General features: G+C 38.4%; 1 protein-coding gene across 2 annotated transcripts in view; it reads right to left on the bottom strand.

Annotated features, from left to right (window-relative positions):
• Positions 1-15,210, bottom strand: part of DACH2 (dachshund family transcription factor 2) — a 311,231-nt gene that overhangs the window by 85,644 nt on the left and 210,377 nt on the right. For both annotated transcript variants that reach the window (XM_075106655.1, XM_075106656.1), the window contains exon 3: positions 14,838-14,969. In XM_075106655.1, coding sequence (XP_074962756.1) covers positions 14,838-14,969 — 132 coding nt within the window. The remainder of the gene's footprint in view (positions 1-14,837; positions 14,970-15,210) is intronic.

Below are 15,210 nucleotides of genomic sequence, written 5' to 3'. Positions count from 1 at the left end.
AGATACGCTCAACAGCAGGATGAAGGGCAATTCCCGTCTTCCCAAACTGCCGTGACTCAGAGCCGTGCGACAGCTACAACCAACCACAGAGGAGTGAAGCAACACGCACCTTCTGCTAAGTATTTTTTTCCTATCAGTATCCCTCCCTGGCTGGGGAGTGGGAATACGGCTTTTTACCAGCTGCAAAATCTTCTGCTGCACGCTGGAGTTGCTCCTATCTACAGGGAAATTTTCTAAATTACGTGTGTTGTAGATGGGAGGATACTGAAAATACACATTTCCTGGAAAATGAAAGGAATCAGCCTCAATGAAAATCCCAGAACAAATCTGTAAGAGTAGGTTACAGCAGAACAGATCTGCAATTTCAAACTTTGAAATTTGAAATTATTAGAATAATATGAACATTATTTTAAAATATTTTTACATCTACCACACCATACATTAAGACAGAGGGGAAATAAATGCCTGGAGTCTAAATCCAAAATAGATGAACAAACAGCAGAAAAAAAGGATATTTAATGGATCATATTAAAAGGGAAGGAGCTTATGAAAAATAAATGGCATTTGTAGATGATTAAATTTTGAAGGTGAGATGTTGTGTAACTGCACCAACCATTTATTTCAGTGCCATAACTGCATCTAATAAATAAAATACTTTTTTTTAATTCGAAGTGAAGATTCAGTGCTATCTGATGACTTGGATTTTCCATTTATGTAGTACAGGGGCAGGGTTTGGGCTGTAATTATTCAAGGCAGTTTCAAAGAAAGAAGAGCTGTTTGTTAGTTAGAAAATGAGCATCAGTCACTAGCAGTAGGACAATGCAGATATTTCTTCTACAGACAGAATTGCAGAGTTTAAATTCATTAGACATTATCCTCCTAAATATAAGATACCTACACGTTTCATGCAAATGCCCTTCTGTTTATACAATATTTTTCTATCAAAGTTCAATCCTTCACTAACACAGAAATGTTATTTAACCTACAGTAAATTCCCAGATACATTTGGTATTTATGAAAAATGAAATTAAAAATCTTACCCATGCCAACTATTCTAGTGTTTTCTAAAGGACTTCCATCCCTGGAGCTAGGAGTTTACAGAGAAAGGGAATAAGGTTGGATTCAACTTCCAAAAATATAACTACTTTGTCAAAAATCAAGAAAAATACAGGAGGTACTGCAAATGAGGGGGAATATTCCTCAAGGATGAAATGTCAAAATCCCACTTGCATCACATTCTTAGAAGAAAACAGACCCATAGGAACCACAGGAATCTGCAAGACACTTCTTCCTCCTACCTTTCCAGTTTCCATCTGAAATACGAAAAAATAAATTACAATTTAACTAATATTATATGCATTATAGGAAAAGGGGAAAATGCAGCCTCTCGTGTCCCATGACATTAGTAACTGAATATACAGCTCTTGCAGAGGTACGCTGGAAGTTTCACTTGTCTCCATCCTTACAGTAGCGTAAGCATTTTCTTAAAAAGAAGAATCTACTCTCATTTTTATATTGTACAAATGTAGAACAGACACCCCCAACTCCCAATTTTCTAGGTTTTAAATATCAATATGTGCCTGATCTTAAAGGCAAGCTCAACATTTATGTCTTGTCTTGGTGATAAAGTTCATGAATATATAATGAGAGCAAACAACTCTGGTACTGATTAAATGTCAAAAAAGGTTTTATTGTCAAATATATTGTAAATACAGAAGATATACAACAAAGACCATTAATTGCAGATGGCTCTGCACAGCTTAAAAAATGCACATGATGTAAACAGGAAATGTTGATTTTTCAGTTTCAACTATCAATTTTACTTTACCTTCAGGATGTACCTCCAGTCAACTTTGAAAGACAGAATGAACTATGAAATGGCCAAACTCAACTGCATGGAATACTTCACGTTCAAGGGCAGTTGTTAGCAAGTTAGAGTCTATATCATAAGCACACACAGCAGAATTAACCAATCTGTCCAAAACTCTGGATCTTTTTTAGAATTTATCTACACCTTTGTGAACATTTAAGAGAGACATATTGTGAAAACTTGGCCAGGGCAGATGAAAGGCTGCAATAGCCATCCCCACAAATTCAGAACGTTGTCTGACTGCCTGTGTAGCAATACAGAATTGGAAAAAAAAAAACCAAAAAACAAACAAACAAAAAAAAAACCCCACCCAAACAAACGAAAAAGCAAAGCTCTAGAAAAACTATAGTGGAGTGCAGGTGAACAGAGGTCAGCAGTATCCTGCTTCCAGGAAATGTCAGGAGAATAAGAGCTTCACACGTTTATACAAGATAGCTGCATGTACGACTGGGAGAAATTCTTCCTCCTTATCTTGTTCTACACTGCTGCACTGAGCACTGTTACGGCCTCGACCGAAGCACGGCGTTGGGTTTGGGAAGCAGCAGGATATGAATCACCGGGAGAGGGGCCAGAGGAGCGCAGTGAGAACCGACCAGGGACCTAGAAAATCGTTGGTATGAGGCACGTTCAAAAGAGCAGGCTTGTTTAATGTAGGGAAGGGAAGACAGATAGGAGGCTCACTAATAGCCTTCAGTAGATAAAAGACATGTTCAGTAATAAAAGGGAATAAATTGTTCTCCATATCCACAGTGTACAGAACAAGAAGCAGCAAGGAAAGACTGTAACAAAGACAACTTAGGTCAAACATTAGGGAAAAAAAGCCATGATTAGTAAGCCTATAAAATGTCCAAAATTAAGCTGGACAACCACCAGTCAGACGTGATGCTGGTGGACTTCTTGCTTCCCTGAAAGCGTGGACAAGAAAACAAATCTGAAAGTGCTCTTTTCCTATGACCCTGAACACTGCAAACTGCAGTACAGAGCCCAGATCGAGAGGCAGTGCCAAACTGCAGGGCAAAACGGCCCGTCCGGACCCACCCTGCCAATGCTGAACTCCATCTACTACCTAAACCAGATCCGTAGGCTGCAACTTCATATACCACACTGCAGAGTACAGCCTAGAGTGTTTATCCACAACAGAGGATCATTATCCTACAGGATGGTCTCTTCTTCAGCTGCAGGAATGGTCCAGGTAAAGCCTTACCTACTCACCTCTTGAAGAAAACATCACAATTTGAGAAGATACTGCTATTCTAAAACCAGGAGGTGCATGCTTACTGTGCCTCCCAAGACAAAACACCTATCTGGAAAAACCAACACACAAACTGGCCGTCCTAACAGGTAACATAATATTGGTGATATTTCCAAGATAATAAACACATGAAGATAGCATTTGGAACATGTACTAAAAATCCACACATTTTCCCTTTAGATTATGGACAAATTAGTAGCTTCAGTTATATGATGCCAACAAGATTTTTTTCCTCCATGACTAAATGGACCAGGCTTTAATATTCTTTAGTGACCTTATTAATCTAAATTAAGCTTCTAAGAAATTAAGAATAAGAATTTCATTTGAGAAAGAGATGTCGCAGCCGTGGAAATTAAAGATTTATAACACACTCTGGTGGTAAAGGTACATTTACTCTTGGTCCGAGACAACATTGCTGGTCTTTCAAAACTGTGACTAGAAAGATTTGATAAATTCCTGCTCTTGTATACAGTTAGGGGTTGGGTTTTTTTAAAAGGAGCTAAAAACACAGACTACCCACCTGTATCTATTTTTAATTTGGTAATGACTGTACGTGCTAAAACTCTACCAAAATGTCACTCACAGATTTGGATTCCAGCTTTTTTTAAACAGAATATGGAGCAGAAAGCATAACCTGTTATGCAAAACTGTCAGGTGCTTACTTTTAAAATCACAGAAATAAATGCATAACCCTGATTTTCTTATGGATCGAAACTTTACTAAAGGAAAACAAAACTTGAATATAACTGTCCAGGACAGCCAAGGTATTCTATAAAAAGTAGTAAGGTTCTGATCGGTGTATGTCCTGTTTCCCCAGATAGTCCCTACTCCAGAACTAGGGGATGCCTCTTCGTGGGTGCAAGTAAAGACAGAATTACTTGAGACCACTGTAACTTCTGTCTCATGAAATTCACAGATCAGCTAGACATCTAAACAGCACCAACTGTTGCAAGTAGAACTGCTATTGAATGCAAAAATGTCAGTTCAGGGCACTCTGCAAAAATCTAGTAGTGAAACCTTAACTAAAAATCCACATTATTAAATTGTTTTTTTGGATTAATGTTACTCTTCTGAGCGGGAAAATATTCCAAATGATGGCACCACAAACACTTCTTACCTCAGACATAAATTAACTGTATGTTAGGGGACTTTTTAAAAAAATCTGATTAAAATTGTAATTCATGAGACTCCTGCTGTTGGCAGCTGTATCACTATCAATGACATCCTTTGGGGGACTCTCAGCATGTGGCCCGCATCAAAGGTAATATGCCAGTTTTCATCCTAACTTATATATGCCTTAACAAGAACAAGAATGTTCCAGACTTCAAAATTTAATTAAAACATTGAAGTACTTTCTGTTGTCAAAATATCATTCATGTGAGATTGGAGTTGACTCACTAGTATTAACAAAGGCAGCTATCACTAATACTTGCTTTTCCTAACATACTGGAATTCTTTACGTACTGGATTCCTTACATCCTTACATACTCAAGCGGGAAATTGAAACACATTGGTTAAGCACGCTAACACACTGTAGTGATTAAGCAAATATCTGTGCAAAATAATAGGCAGACAAGATTTTATTGAAATAGAATATATAAAAGGACCTCACTAAAAAAGAAAGTGATATTTGACGTATAGTCCTTTGCTATGCTTGTTCTTTGGTTGCACTATGGAAAATTTGCAAATCAAGATGAAACAAGCGGACTTCTTAGCATTTTTGGCATCCCTAATTTCCAGAGCTCATCTGATCACCAGTTGATGGTTGAGCTCCCAGGGCCACTTCTGCTTTTACCCAACAATGATTTAACATAAAATACAAAATGCATTTCAGAAAGGTAGACCTGGACCATGCCTTCTTCCTTCCCTTCCCCACTAAGCATAAAGACCAGAAAGGCAGAGGTGCCTGCAGATGCCTTCTCTACCCTACGCCTGCCTGCAGAGACAGCAGCTCTGCTTCCTACAGCACAGGACAGTACTATTCACACCATGTCCTTCAGCAGTTGCAGAAGCCTACTAGAATGGCTAAACTGGAATGATTTTTCCTTTTAAATTGCAGTGCATCTCCTCTGTCTCGGTCTTAATAAAAATTGATACCAGAATTCTTCAATTTGGCACATTTCTGGTAAGTATCACTCCCTACAATGCTACAGCAGGTCCTGTGCCTTGCAGAGAACCATGAGACCGCGTCTTAATGAGCTGTCTGCTTTCCTTCGGCAGGTTGATACTGACCACAAATATCTGCTGCTAACAAATGTGAAAAATATAACCAAGGAAAAAATGTAGCCTTGGCTCTACAGTGGCCAAAATGATTTATGACATCAAGACCTAGTGAAGAAGACTAATACTCTGAAGGGACTGTGTGCGCTCAGCCTGCGCTCACGTGTTCTGTGCCCACTCCTAATTACTTCATTTACGACTGTAAAAGTGTTTTAACAGACAAAATTGATTATTTTGAATAATCCTTCTGAAATATGATATGCATTTTAATTGTATGCACCCTGTCATTAATTAAAGTTCCCTATCTTCGTGCATTAATTCAAAGATTACATCAGTGACAAAGCAACAATTATAAGATGACTGTTTACTAAAATTAAAAATAAAGTTAAAAGGTTAATGTACTCTTATGATACACTTCAAGTAATGCTAAAATGTTTTCATTTGAGTTTTTACTAGACATTATTTTTTCTACACTTTAAAATCAATCTCTTTGTTCCAGGAACACATTTCCTGTCAATAAAATGAAAAATGATATAGATTTAGGAGGATAGTGGTCTCAGCGTAGCATCTCTCATATTATTATTCCAGTATCATCTGTTACAAAGTAAGACCAATTCCCACATCTAATTACAAACAGGATTTCAGAGTCATTAAACAAAATACATTTCCATTAGTGCTGCTGTAAGAAGATAGGGGAAAAAATGAAGATTAGTTCATGCTGCACCTCTGTTTTTCAAGCTTTGAAGATTTAGACCTCTGCACTCTGAGACTATAAATTTGTAAAGGATCTGAGAGGTGACAGACATGTGAAAGCTCTCAATTCTACGCAGTTTAGCCATACCATTTGAATTTTGTCATTAGTTTGTCTTTTGCTGCACTTAGTTCCGATAGTAGATACGGCAAGAATCTAGAGAGTTTGTTTATGATTATGCTGTGTGCACCCACAGGTACTTTATCTGGCGTTAGGAAGGGTTTGGTTTTTTTAATAGATCTGAATCTTGATTTTTCTACATCAAATTTGTTCCAGCAGAAGTTAAAAATCACTGTAAGGAATTCTGTCTTTTTTTAAATTTTATTTTCATAAAGTACTTTATGCTCTGGGAAAAAGGAACAGCAGTTCTTTGACTTCAAATAAGGTAACAGCCAAAATATACTGAGGAAGCAGATTGCGTGATATGCTTAACTGTTGAAATATAAACTTACAAGTATATATATTCTCCATTCATAAACATGTAGCAGCATCTAATTGTCATGAATCCATTTAAAATATACCCTTGAGAATTACCCACTCAAAAAGCATTCACACAAACCAGAGCTTAGACATTGAGTAAGAACTCTTCTAAAAAGAAGTCTATAGAAGATAATACCTAAATTTGCTTGATCTTTAAAATAGTTTACATCAGCTTATGACATTATATAAATCTCAATTAATTTCACCATAGGTAAGATAAGCAGCAAAAATCTGAAAAGAAAATTTTCCTCACAAAGAAAAAGATGCCTCAGACCTACAGAAAAAAATATAAAGAATTTAATTTTCAGCAGTTGTCTGAAGCTATAATTCCTTTATTAGCCTTAAAACTACAGCCAGAGCTCCTTCATTTTTCTCAGACCTGGGTGTCAGTCAATCCAAATACGTAAATACTAGCTGAGAAATCAACGTTTATGTGTGAACCATATACATTTACTATAAAGTATTTACATTCATATTTAAATTAATACTTTTTAAAAAGACAGTTGGAAGTACTCACATGCATTCAATATGCAACTGCTTAAGACTCTATCTAAAATGGGACTTCAAAATAGTTTGCAGATAAGAAACAAATTCACTCTTGTACTCCACTGGAACTGTGCTTCACTGAAGCATCCTAAAATTCTTTTTAATTTAGTTAAATCCTGCCCAGTGGTGGGGTAAACTATCCACTGATATTCACTCTCAAAAAAAACCCCGCGTTGCCAAAGAAATAGATATATGTGTATCTTGTTTCCAAGCTTCGCACACGGAGGCAGGGTTCTCCGGATAATTGAGAGGGCCCATGAAAGCCATCACCATTAGTAAGAAACAGAAGAGAATACAGCAGAGTACGAAAAAGGTACAACCGAACCAAACAAACAGCTTATCTCTTCCTGGCTAATGTTTGAGGTGCTGCATCATAGAAAAGGAAACAGCACATCAACTTTTTCCTCCAGAATATCAGTTGCTGGCTCCAGGAACACAGGCCTCACATTATCAGTAGGGAATTCATTACTCTGCATCATTCAGCAGCCATAGACATTTTCTAACAAGCGGCAATGGGTAAAGCTTTTTAAAGCCTCTCTGTTACGTGAATGTTTTAGTTCTTCACTGTTTTCACTGAAAAAGAAAGCTTACAATTTCTTAGATATGACTTGCAAGTGGGTTCAAGAAACTACGCCTCCACCACACCTATGTATGGAAGCACATCCTGAAAGCTACTGTGTTTCACCACTGCGTGAATGTTCTTCAAGTATTATGGCCTTGGGATAAACGCTCTTATGCAGAGCTTGTCATCACAGCCAGTCCTGCCTTCACTACCTAGAGGAGGCTCATTTGTACATCAGATTTCAGCACGCTGCTCCCTCGCCTGTGCGCTGTGAGTTAGCCCTGAAGAACCAATGCCTTCTCCGGGGACTTCAGAAGCTTTTTTTTTTGTTGTTGTTGTTCAGGTGCACACTGTAACACAGAATCATAGATTCATTAAGGCTGGAAAAGACTTCTAGGATCATCAAGTCCAACCATCAACCCAGTACCACTATGTCTCCTAAACCATGTCCCCAAGTGCCATGTCTACATGTTTTTTCAACCCCCCCCCAGGGACGGTGACTCCCCCACCTCTCTGGGCAGCCTGTGCCAGGGCCTGACCGCTCCTTCAGTGAAGACATTTTCCCTAATCTCCAACCCAAACCTCCCCTGGCGCAGCTTGAGGCCGTTTCCTCTCATCCTGTCACTGGTGACTTGGGAGAAAAGGCCAACCCCCCTCCACTATAACCTCCTCTCAGGTAGTTGTAAAGAGCAATAAGGTCTCCCCTCAGCCTCCCCTTCTCCAGAATAAACAACTCTAGTTCCCTCAACCTCTCCTCATAAGACCTGCTCTCCAGACCCAACATGTAATATGACAGTCCTATCGCAGCGTCCAACCTCCCACAGAGAAATGCATCCCAGACTGATGCGCTGAACAGGAGCCGTGAAGTGCTCTGAAGTCACTCCTGATCTCCAGGAGATCTCCTAAGCTGCATCTCTGCGTGACACCACCCATTCACTGCCTATCTCGCGGCCTGCTCCCATCAGCTGGGTAATATATGTCATTCCACGAACCATGCTTACAGTACAACATCATCTGAACGCTTGAGGAAAAAGACACATCAAAAACGTCATCCTCTTTCCTATCTGTCCTACCTATTCCGATGTGCAACCCATTTGTGGTTGATGGCTGTGGACTAGCAGCTCACCTCACCACTCGGCAAACTGGGAGATCCCCTTAGCCACTACGTGCCACTCAACTTCCAGCATGAAAAGCAAGCGTCCTCACACTCCCCAACACCAACACAGGTATATTCCTAAAGTAGCAGCACAGATATCTCAATTTTTAGGATGAAGAGTTTTAATATATCTGCGAGGGCTGGAGACAAACAAGCCTGGTTTTTGGATGAGATGGCACAGAAAACAAAATATATTAAATTCCCTCTTATTTCAAGACTATATGTGTTCCTCCTGGCAAAAGGACAATTAAAGAAAATGAAATGTATGCTTTGCTAGCTTTCCAACTGATTCTAAAAATATTAATAGTAGTGTTGACTGGTTATATTTTTAAAATGGCATGAATGTTTTGTGTTCTTTAAATAAAACTACCATCTTTGAAACAATAACTCTCTGCTCATGTAACACAAAAATACTTGCTTTAACAACAGGAAAAATGACTTCATGGAGTCTGCACAGCACTCAAGGATTAAAAAAATCCGTTCTCTGGTCTTGTCATTTTTACTCTTACAATAAAATAACAGCCTCGGCATCCTGCTTTTTAGAATAAAAGACCTACCTCTTTTGACTTTTCAAGCACTTGAAAATTTTAAAAGAGAAAAACTAAAAAAATGCTGACCGTGTAATAGCTGGGTATTCATGGTGGGTGGAGAACATGAAAGGTTACAATATGGATCTGTGCCTACGCGTTTCTTTTCAACTTGAGCAGCATCCTCCTGCTTCTGCTAACTCGGCAATCATACAGCTGACAGATTTCTGGGTTTTCTAAATAATGCATGGGATTTTCTTTTAACATGTCAGTGCAAAAGTATCAATTCTGCCCCTGTGTCGTTTGTGATGCTGATTTTCCTTGACAGCATTCCATTAAACCAATGAGTTTTTTCCCTCCTGATGGTTCCTTAAATATTCCTCCGAGTGATGTATTTGTGGTTTTTTAAACAGATTGTGAAGGATGTTTGCATTTATGAGAAAACTGCATGGCAGGTACTGAAGGGAAAAAAGGATAAAAAGATAACACTTTTTTTTTTTTCCCCCTATGAAGAGCTTTTTCTCTGATCCTCATATGCCAAACGCTGGGGTGTTTTTCCTTTCTTTTCTGCCTAACTTAGCTCCTTGTCTGGAAATTAAGCAACGAGACTCTACATACAGAATAACATTTTGACTTCCTAAGGAAATACCACTGAAACACTTAGTACTGTTTGATATCTCTCTTGGGAAAGCAAAACACATTTATTAAATCATGCATGCTAACTCCAAAAGCCAACAGAAGGAAATAACTGCTTTATTCTTTGCACTGAGGTTTTGTACAAACAGGTACTGTCACGGATTGCCATGCACTGATCCTTCTTTGCTTATGCAGCTGTGCAACACAGCATCCTTGAAGGAGGTTCAGGCGATACCACCAATACTGTATTTTGTAGCCTATCCTTCGCATTCCTGTTCCATCACAACTTTTACAAATTACCTGCTGCCATGCTATTAAAAAAAAAAGCTCTGATTTCAAATAAGTTTCAAATTTCCCTAGGCAATTATATGCTAATTTCCAGAATACACTTCACCTAATATTAGTATTGCACGATGATGAAACAGATGATCTTTATAAACACTTTTGTGCAACCAGAGAGGTTTTATTTTGTTTATCTTCTTTCTCTAGAACAACAAAATTGATTACGTGGCTGAGCTCTGAGAGATCCGCACAGGCATCCACCATACCTGGCTTCAGCTGGCAGCTTCAAACTCTTGATCTTAATCATTTTCTGAAGTGTGAAAGGCCACATCACTCCTGGCACATATTATCAGCCATGCATTACAGCATGACTTGCCCAAGCCACGGCAACCCTCCACACTCAGGGCAATCTCCAGATGTGTGCACTGAGTGCCATCTACAAACCATCTCATCTCCAAGGACTCACATGGAATAACCAAAAAGGAGGAACACGATTATGACAGACTTATGGTCACTGGGAATTTGAGATTTCAGAGGGATGTAGTATCTCCCACCCCCAAACACCTATGTCCCCAGCTATGCAGTTCTCTAAATTCAACCTTCTTTCCCAGATCCCACAAGAAGATGGAGACAGACACTAAGCCACAAGGAACAGCTAGCACAGATCGACTGGACTGTGGGGCCAGAGAACCCATAGTGCTAGATTAAATATGAGATTTTCAACTGCCAGAGAAGTTTGCTTCAACACTTCATATGATGAGTAGGAAGGTGCAAAAAATCTTTCTCTTCTGCAGAGAGAGTGGAAGGAGGACATTAATGTTCAAATGTGTAACAACATTCTTCACAGCACTGTGAACTAATGCATTCCTTGAATTGAAAAATACATGCAGGTTTTTGGGGGGTATAGTCTTCCACCCCCCCAGTTTCGGTATTGTCTCTTGCAGCATTTTTTTTAATAAGTTATTTAGAATACTCCAGTACTAAACACCACCATTGATGAAATTATTGTAATATCACAAAAAGGAAGTAGGTAGGACCTCATGGGTAAAGCATTCTAGCTGGACTAGAAGCAGGAAAAGAAGTGGCACATTTACTTCCCGCCAGTTCCTTAGACACACCTCTAAGATTCAGTTCCACACCCAAATTTCCTAGAGGACAATACAGGACCTGAGAAATTATAGTCAGTAATCCTGAGAGTTAGAGCTCAGATTTTAAACTGACAGCACCAATTCTGGCTTCACATACAGCAATTACTGAAACATTTCCATCACCATAGGTGCACGCACACAAAGAAACTACAGAAGTGACGTTCCAGGCATTACTAAAGCAGCGAGTCCAAAGCCATACTTCAACAGATACAGATGGGGATTGAAATGAATAGGACAAGACATCCTCACCACTTTTTTACTATACTAATGGCCTGTATATAATGAAAAACTTCCCAAAAATCTGGCATTAAAGATTCAGGACTTAATACTGATCAATTACTTTTTTAATTCAGAACAAACAACAGCAAAAGACACTATTCCACTCATCTATCACACTAAATAATGAGGAGGAAGGCACACATCCTAATGGGAAATATTTAGTGGCGTTGTATCTGACGCTCGTCAAAGGAAGTCAATGTGTAACACTGAGGTAAAAAACCAACACGCGTTATAGTTGTTTTTATTTTTTTTAAGTAAAACTGCAACCCTTCAAGTCTTTGTTACAGTAAAATGGGGAAAAAAATCAAAGGAAGCAAAAGGTCCTCTGCTCTGTAAAACTATATTTCTGATTTGACAGCTACAATTATAATCATTCAGACATCTATTTCCCACAAACTCTCCACAGCCATAACCTTTAGTGATTAATTATAAAGTTCCAGGAGCAATAGTACACAGACTAATTTCCTAAAACAATAAAAGAGAGAATTTCTCATTTGGAGCTAAATGAAACACGAACAGGTTGTTATTCATGCTGAAATCTAGATGCAGAGTCATGTTGCAGCCATTACAGAAGCTATTAAACACAACCTCAAATCAAAGAAACTGTAGGTCTCTCTCCTAAAATAAAATGTTTTTCTCACTTATGAGGCTTCTGACTCCTTTGCTGTTTCTTTTTACCTCTTCTTAGTAAAAAAAATTTCAAAATTCAATTTTCTTTCTCATTTCGCATCCCCATTTTGTTTTTAATAGTCGTTTAAACTGTAAGAGTCTAGAGCAAAACAAACATTTGGTAAAGGTTTCATACACACAGAATTATCATGGTGTTCTCTCCACAGTGAATTGAAGTTACAAAATGTATGTCAACTTCTAAACAAAATGCCCACTCTCTTCATGCCCTATCTCAGTCTCCAGTGAGTTTTCTATACTGAAGATTCGATAATTCCCGTTATTTTGTACAGTGAAATGTATAGTTAAGTTTTCCATTCCTGTCATTTTGGTTTTCCTTTTTGACACATCCTGCTGTACCTGCTTAATGTAAACCTTTACAGAATGATCCCCCAATAAAGAGAGAAGCCGTGCATTACAAAAATGATCCTAATACTGGCACTGCAGATACTAAAATGAGGACAAGTTGTGATTTTTAATACGAGTAGTAGTAGTTCTTTTTGTTAAGGACTTAGTTCTCTGTCTGCAAGCAACATTGCCACTCAACCCACTGAATTTGCTCTTGGCAATTTTACCGAATTAAGCGATGAAAAGGAGAAAGAATTGCAAAAAGATCTTTACATAACTGACACCATATCCTTATCCTTGGGCCCCACTGTAACTTCAGCTAAAGTCAGTGGGAACTTTTCCAAATATTTAAATTGGTACTGAGTCAGTTGTAGAACTCATTGAATTGCTAAACCACAGAGAACTTTCATTTAATATGCATACTCTTGACGTATTGTCGAAAGGCTGGTATGACAGTCCCCCATAAAACCTGCAGACGAGGTACCTAAAATAATAATATTAACGTACTGTAGGTTTTCCCCATAGGAAGTACACAGATTTTGCCATATCAGGTAACACATGAAACCACGAACATTCGAATTAACAAGCTTTTGTACAGCAGCTTTTAAAAGCCCTAATTCTAACCCGACATCTTTTCTGTATGAAGCTTCCTCGCTTTTCTCTAGGAATTCTATCTTCAGTCATATTTCTTAGCATTCAGTGAAAATTTCTAATTCATTTTGAACTACATGCAGACTGTAAGAGTTTCACAAGCTAAATCTGCTTTTTCAGTGCTTTTTTTCTGAATTCAATATGCACTAATTGATTAGGGTCTGGGAGGTGAATAAGAAATACATATCCTACAAAACAGAAAGCTGGGGAAGAGTTTAATGCATGAATTAGAAGCCAGATTTCTTCAATACAGATGAGTACACAAAATTAGCAAAAGGCAATACCACTTTTGGAAAGACTGCTTTGTGCATAATTTGTCATGAATTCAAAGTTACTCCTTTAGAAAATGAGTCTAAGACCTCCCAGCTGCTGCTTTATTGGTCTAATAAATTACCATTTTGATGGTACAATGCATATACACTATACACCATCCAAGCAGGCAAACTGTAAGAGCGGCTTCGCCTTTAGAGACGCATGTGTGCCTTCAGAGACGCGTGAACGCCGATGGGAGATGTGAATGCAATGAGGGATCAGACAACGCTGCTGTTCGTGAATTGATAATGAAAACAAAGGGCGCCTAAGTTTCCAAAATGGAAAGAGGGTATTGTAGGATTGTTTGTGGCAAAAAAACGTGAGTCCAAGTGAACCTGCCCTTATTGTAATAGGTATCTAGCAGCTTTCTGAGACAAAATACAGCTATCTTAGTTTTGGGTCTCCACGCTATCCAAATAAAACCTCTTTTATTCTCCTGAAAAGAATATTAGAAAAAACAAAGTTGATATCCTCTTCAAGGGACCCATTTCTGACTTAAACTTTGAACCCTGTCCTTGTGGAGCTGGGGCTCATGGAGCTTAGTTGAAAGTTTATACTAATATTTACAGCAGTATAGACCGAACACGTGGTCAGTGTCAGTACCTTCTACCCAAGGTTACTCCAGCCAGGTGGGCCATAACAAGCATTTATCCTGACTCTCCTTCATAGCTGTGGTTCGCAAGTATCCATTCAAGGAAAGAATAAACTGCAGAAAAGCCAGAAAGCTGGTGATTTAGCATTCCCTACTCTACCTTTCTCCAGTGAACTGTGGAACTCATGAGTTTCAACAAGCTGACGTTTTGGAAACTTTCCATCATTTACAGGAAAACTCTAGACTCACTGTATTATTGCCAATAGAGAAGTCTTTTGTTACTACAAATAGATGTACAATATATGCTGTCTGTATTCTAACATAATGGAAATAATCCTTCACCAATACTTTTCAAAAAATTAATGAAGATGGCTGTTACGAGGAAAACTGGAGGGATATTGGAGGAATGGGTGAAGTAATTTTGATTTGACACTGGCAGAGCAAAGCTTACAAAATAAAAGAGCACAAGAATTTGAGATAGATTTTTCATTTTGTTTCCCATGCACGAGAACAGCTGTTAAGAGCTCCCCTACAGCTCACATGCACAGTGTTAACTTACCTGCATTTGAATTGAGCTCTTCATTTTCTGATTCTGTTCCATTTTGACTTCCACTTCCATGAAGGCTGTTCATTGCCATAAGTTTCATTTTCTGTAACTTCATAGCCTCTGCCATGGCAGCTGCTGTCAGACCTGGAAAAATATAAATAAATAAAATCCAGTAACATACCAAACAATGCAGCACTGACAAATATGAAGAACAGAACAGTTCATTTCAGTGAGAACAAGTCACGTAAATTCTTAGTCCAGTTTTGTAATGTTGTTCTGAACACTACCTTTATTTTAAAGTCAAGTTATTTCAGTACACCATTCTAAGGATCTTTTTTTTTTTTCATTCTTTCGTGTTACTTTTCCTTTTTCTTTTTACATGTAT

Source organism: Phalacrocorax aristotelis, chromosome 11 (genome assembly GCF_949628215.1).
Source record: "Phalacrocorax aristotelis chromosome 11, bGulAri2.1, whole genome shotgun sequence".
Lineage (NCBI taxonomy): Eukaryota > Metazoa > Chordata > Aves > Suliformes > Phalacrocoracidae > Phalacrocorax > Phalacrocorax aristotelis.
Note: the sequence above shows the minus strand (reverse complement) of the source record. Positions and strands in the feature narration are given on the sequence as shown.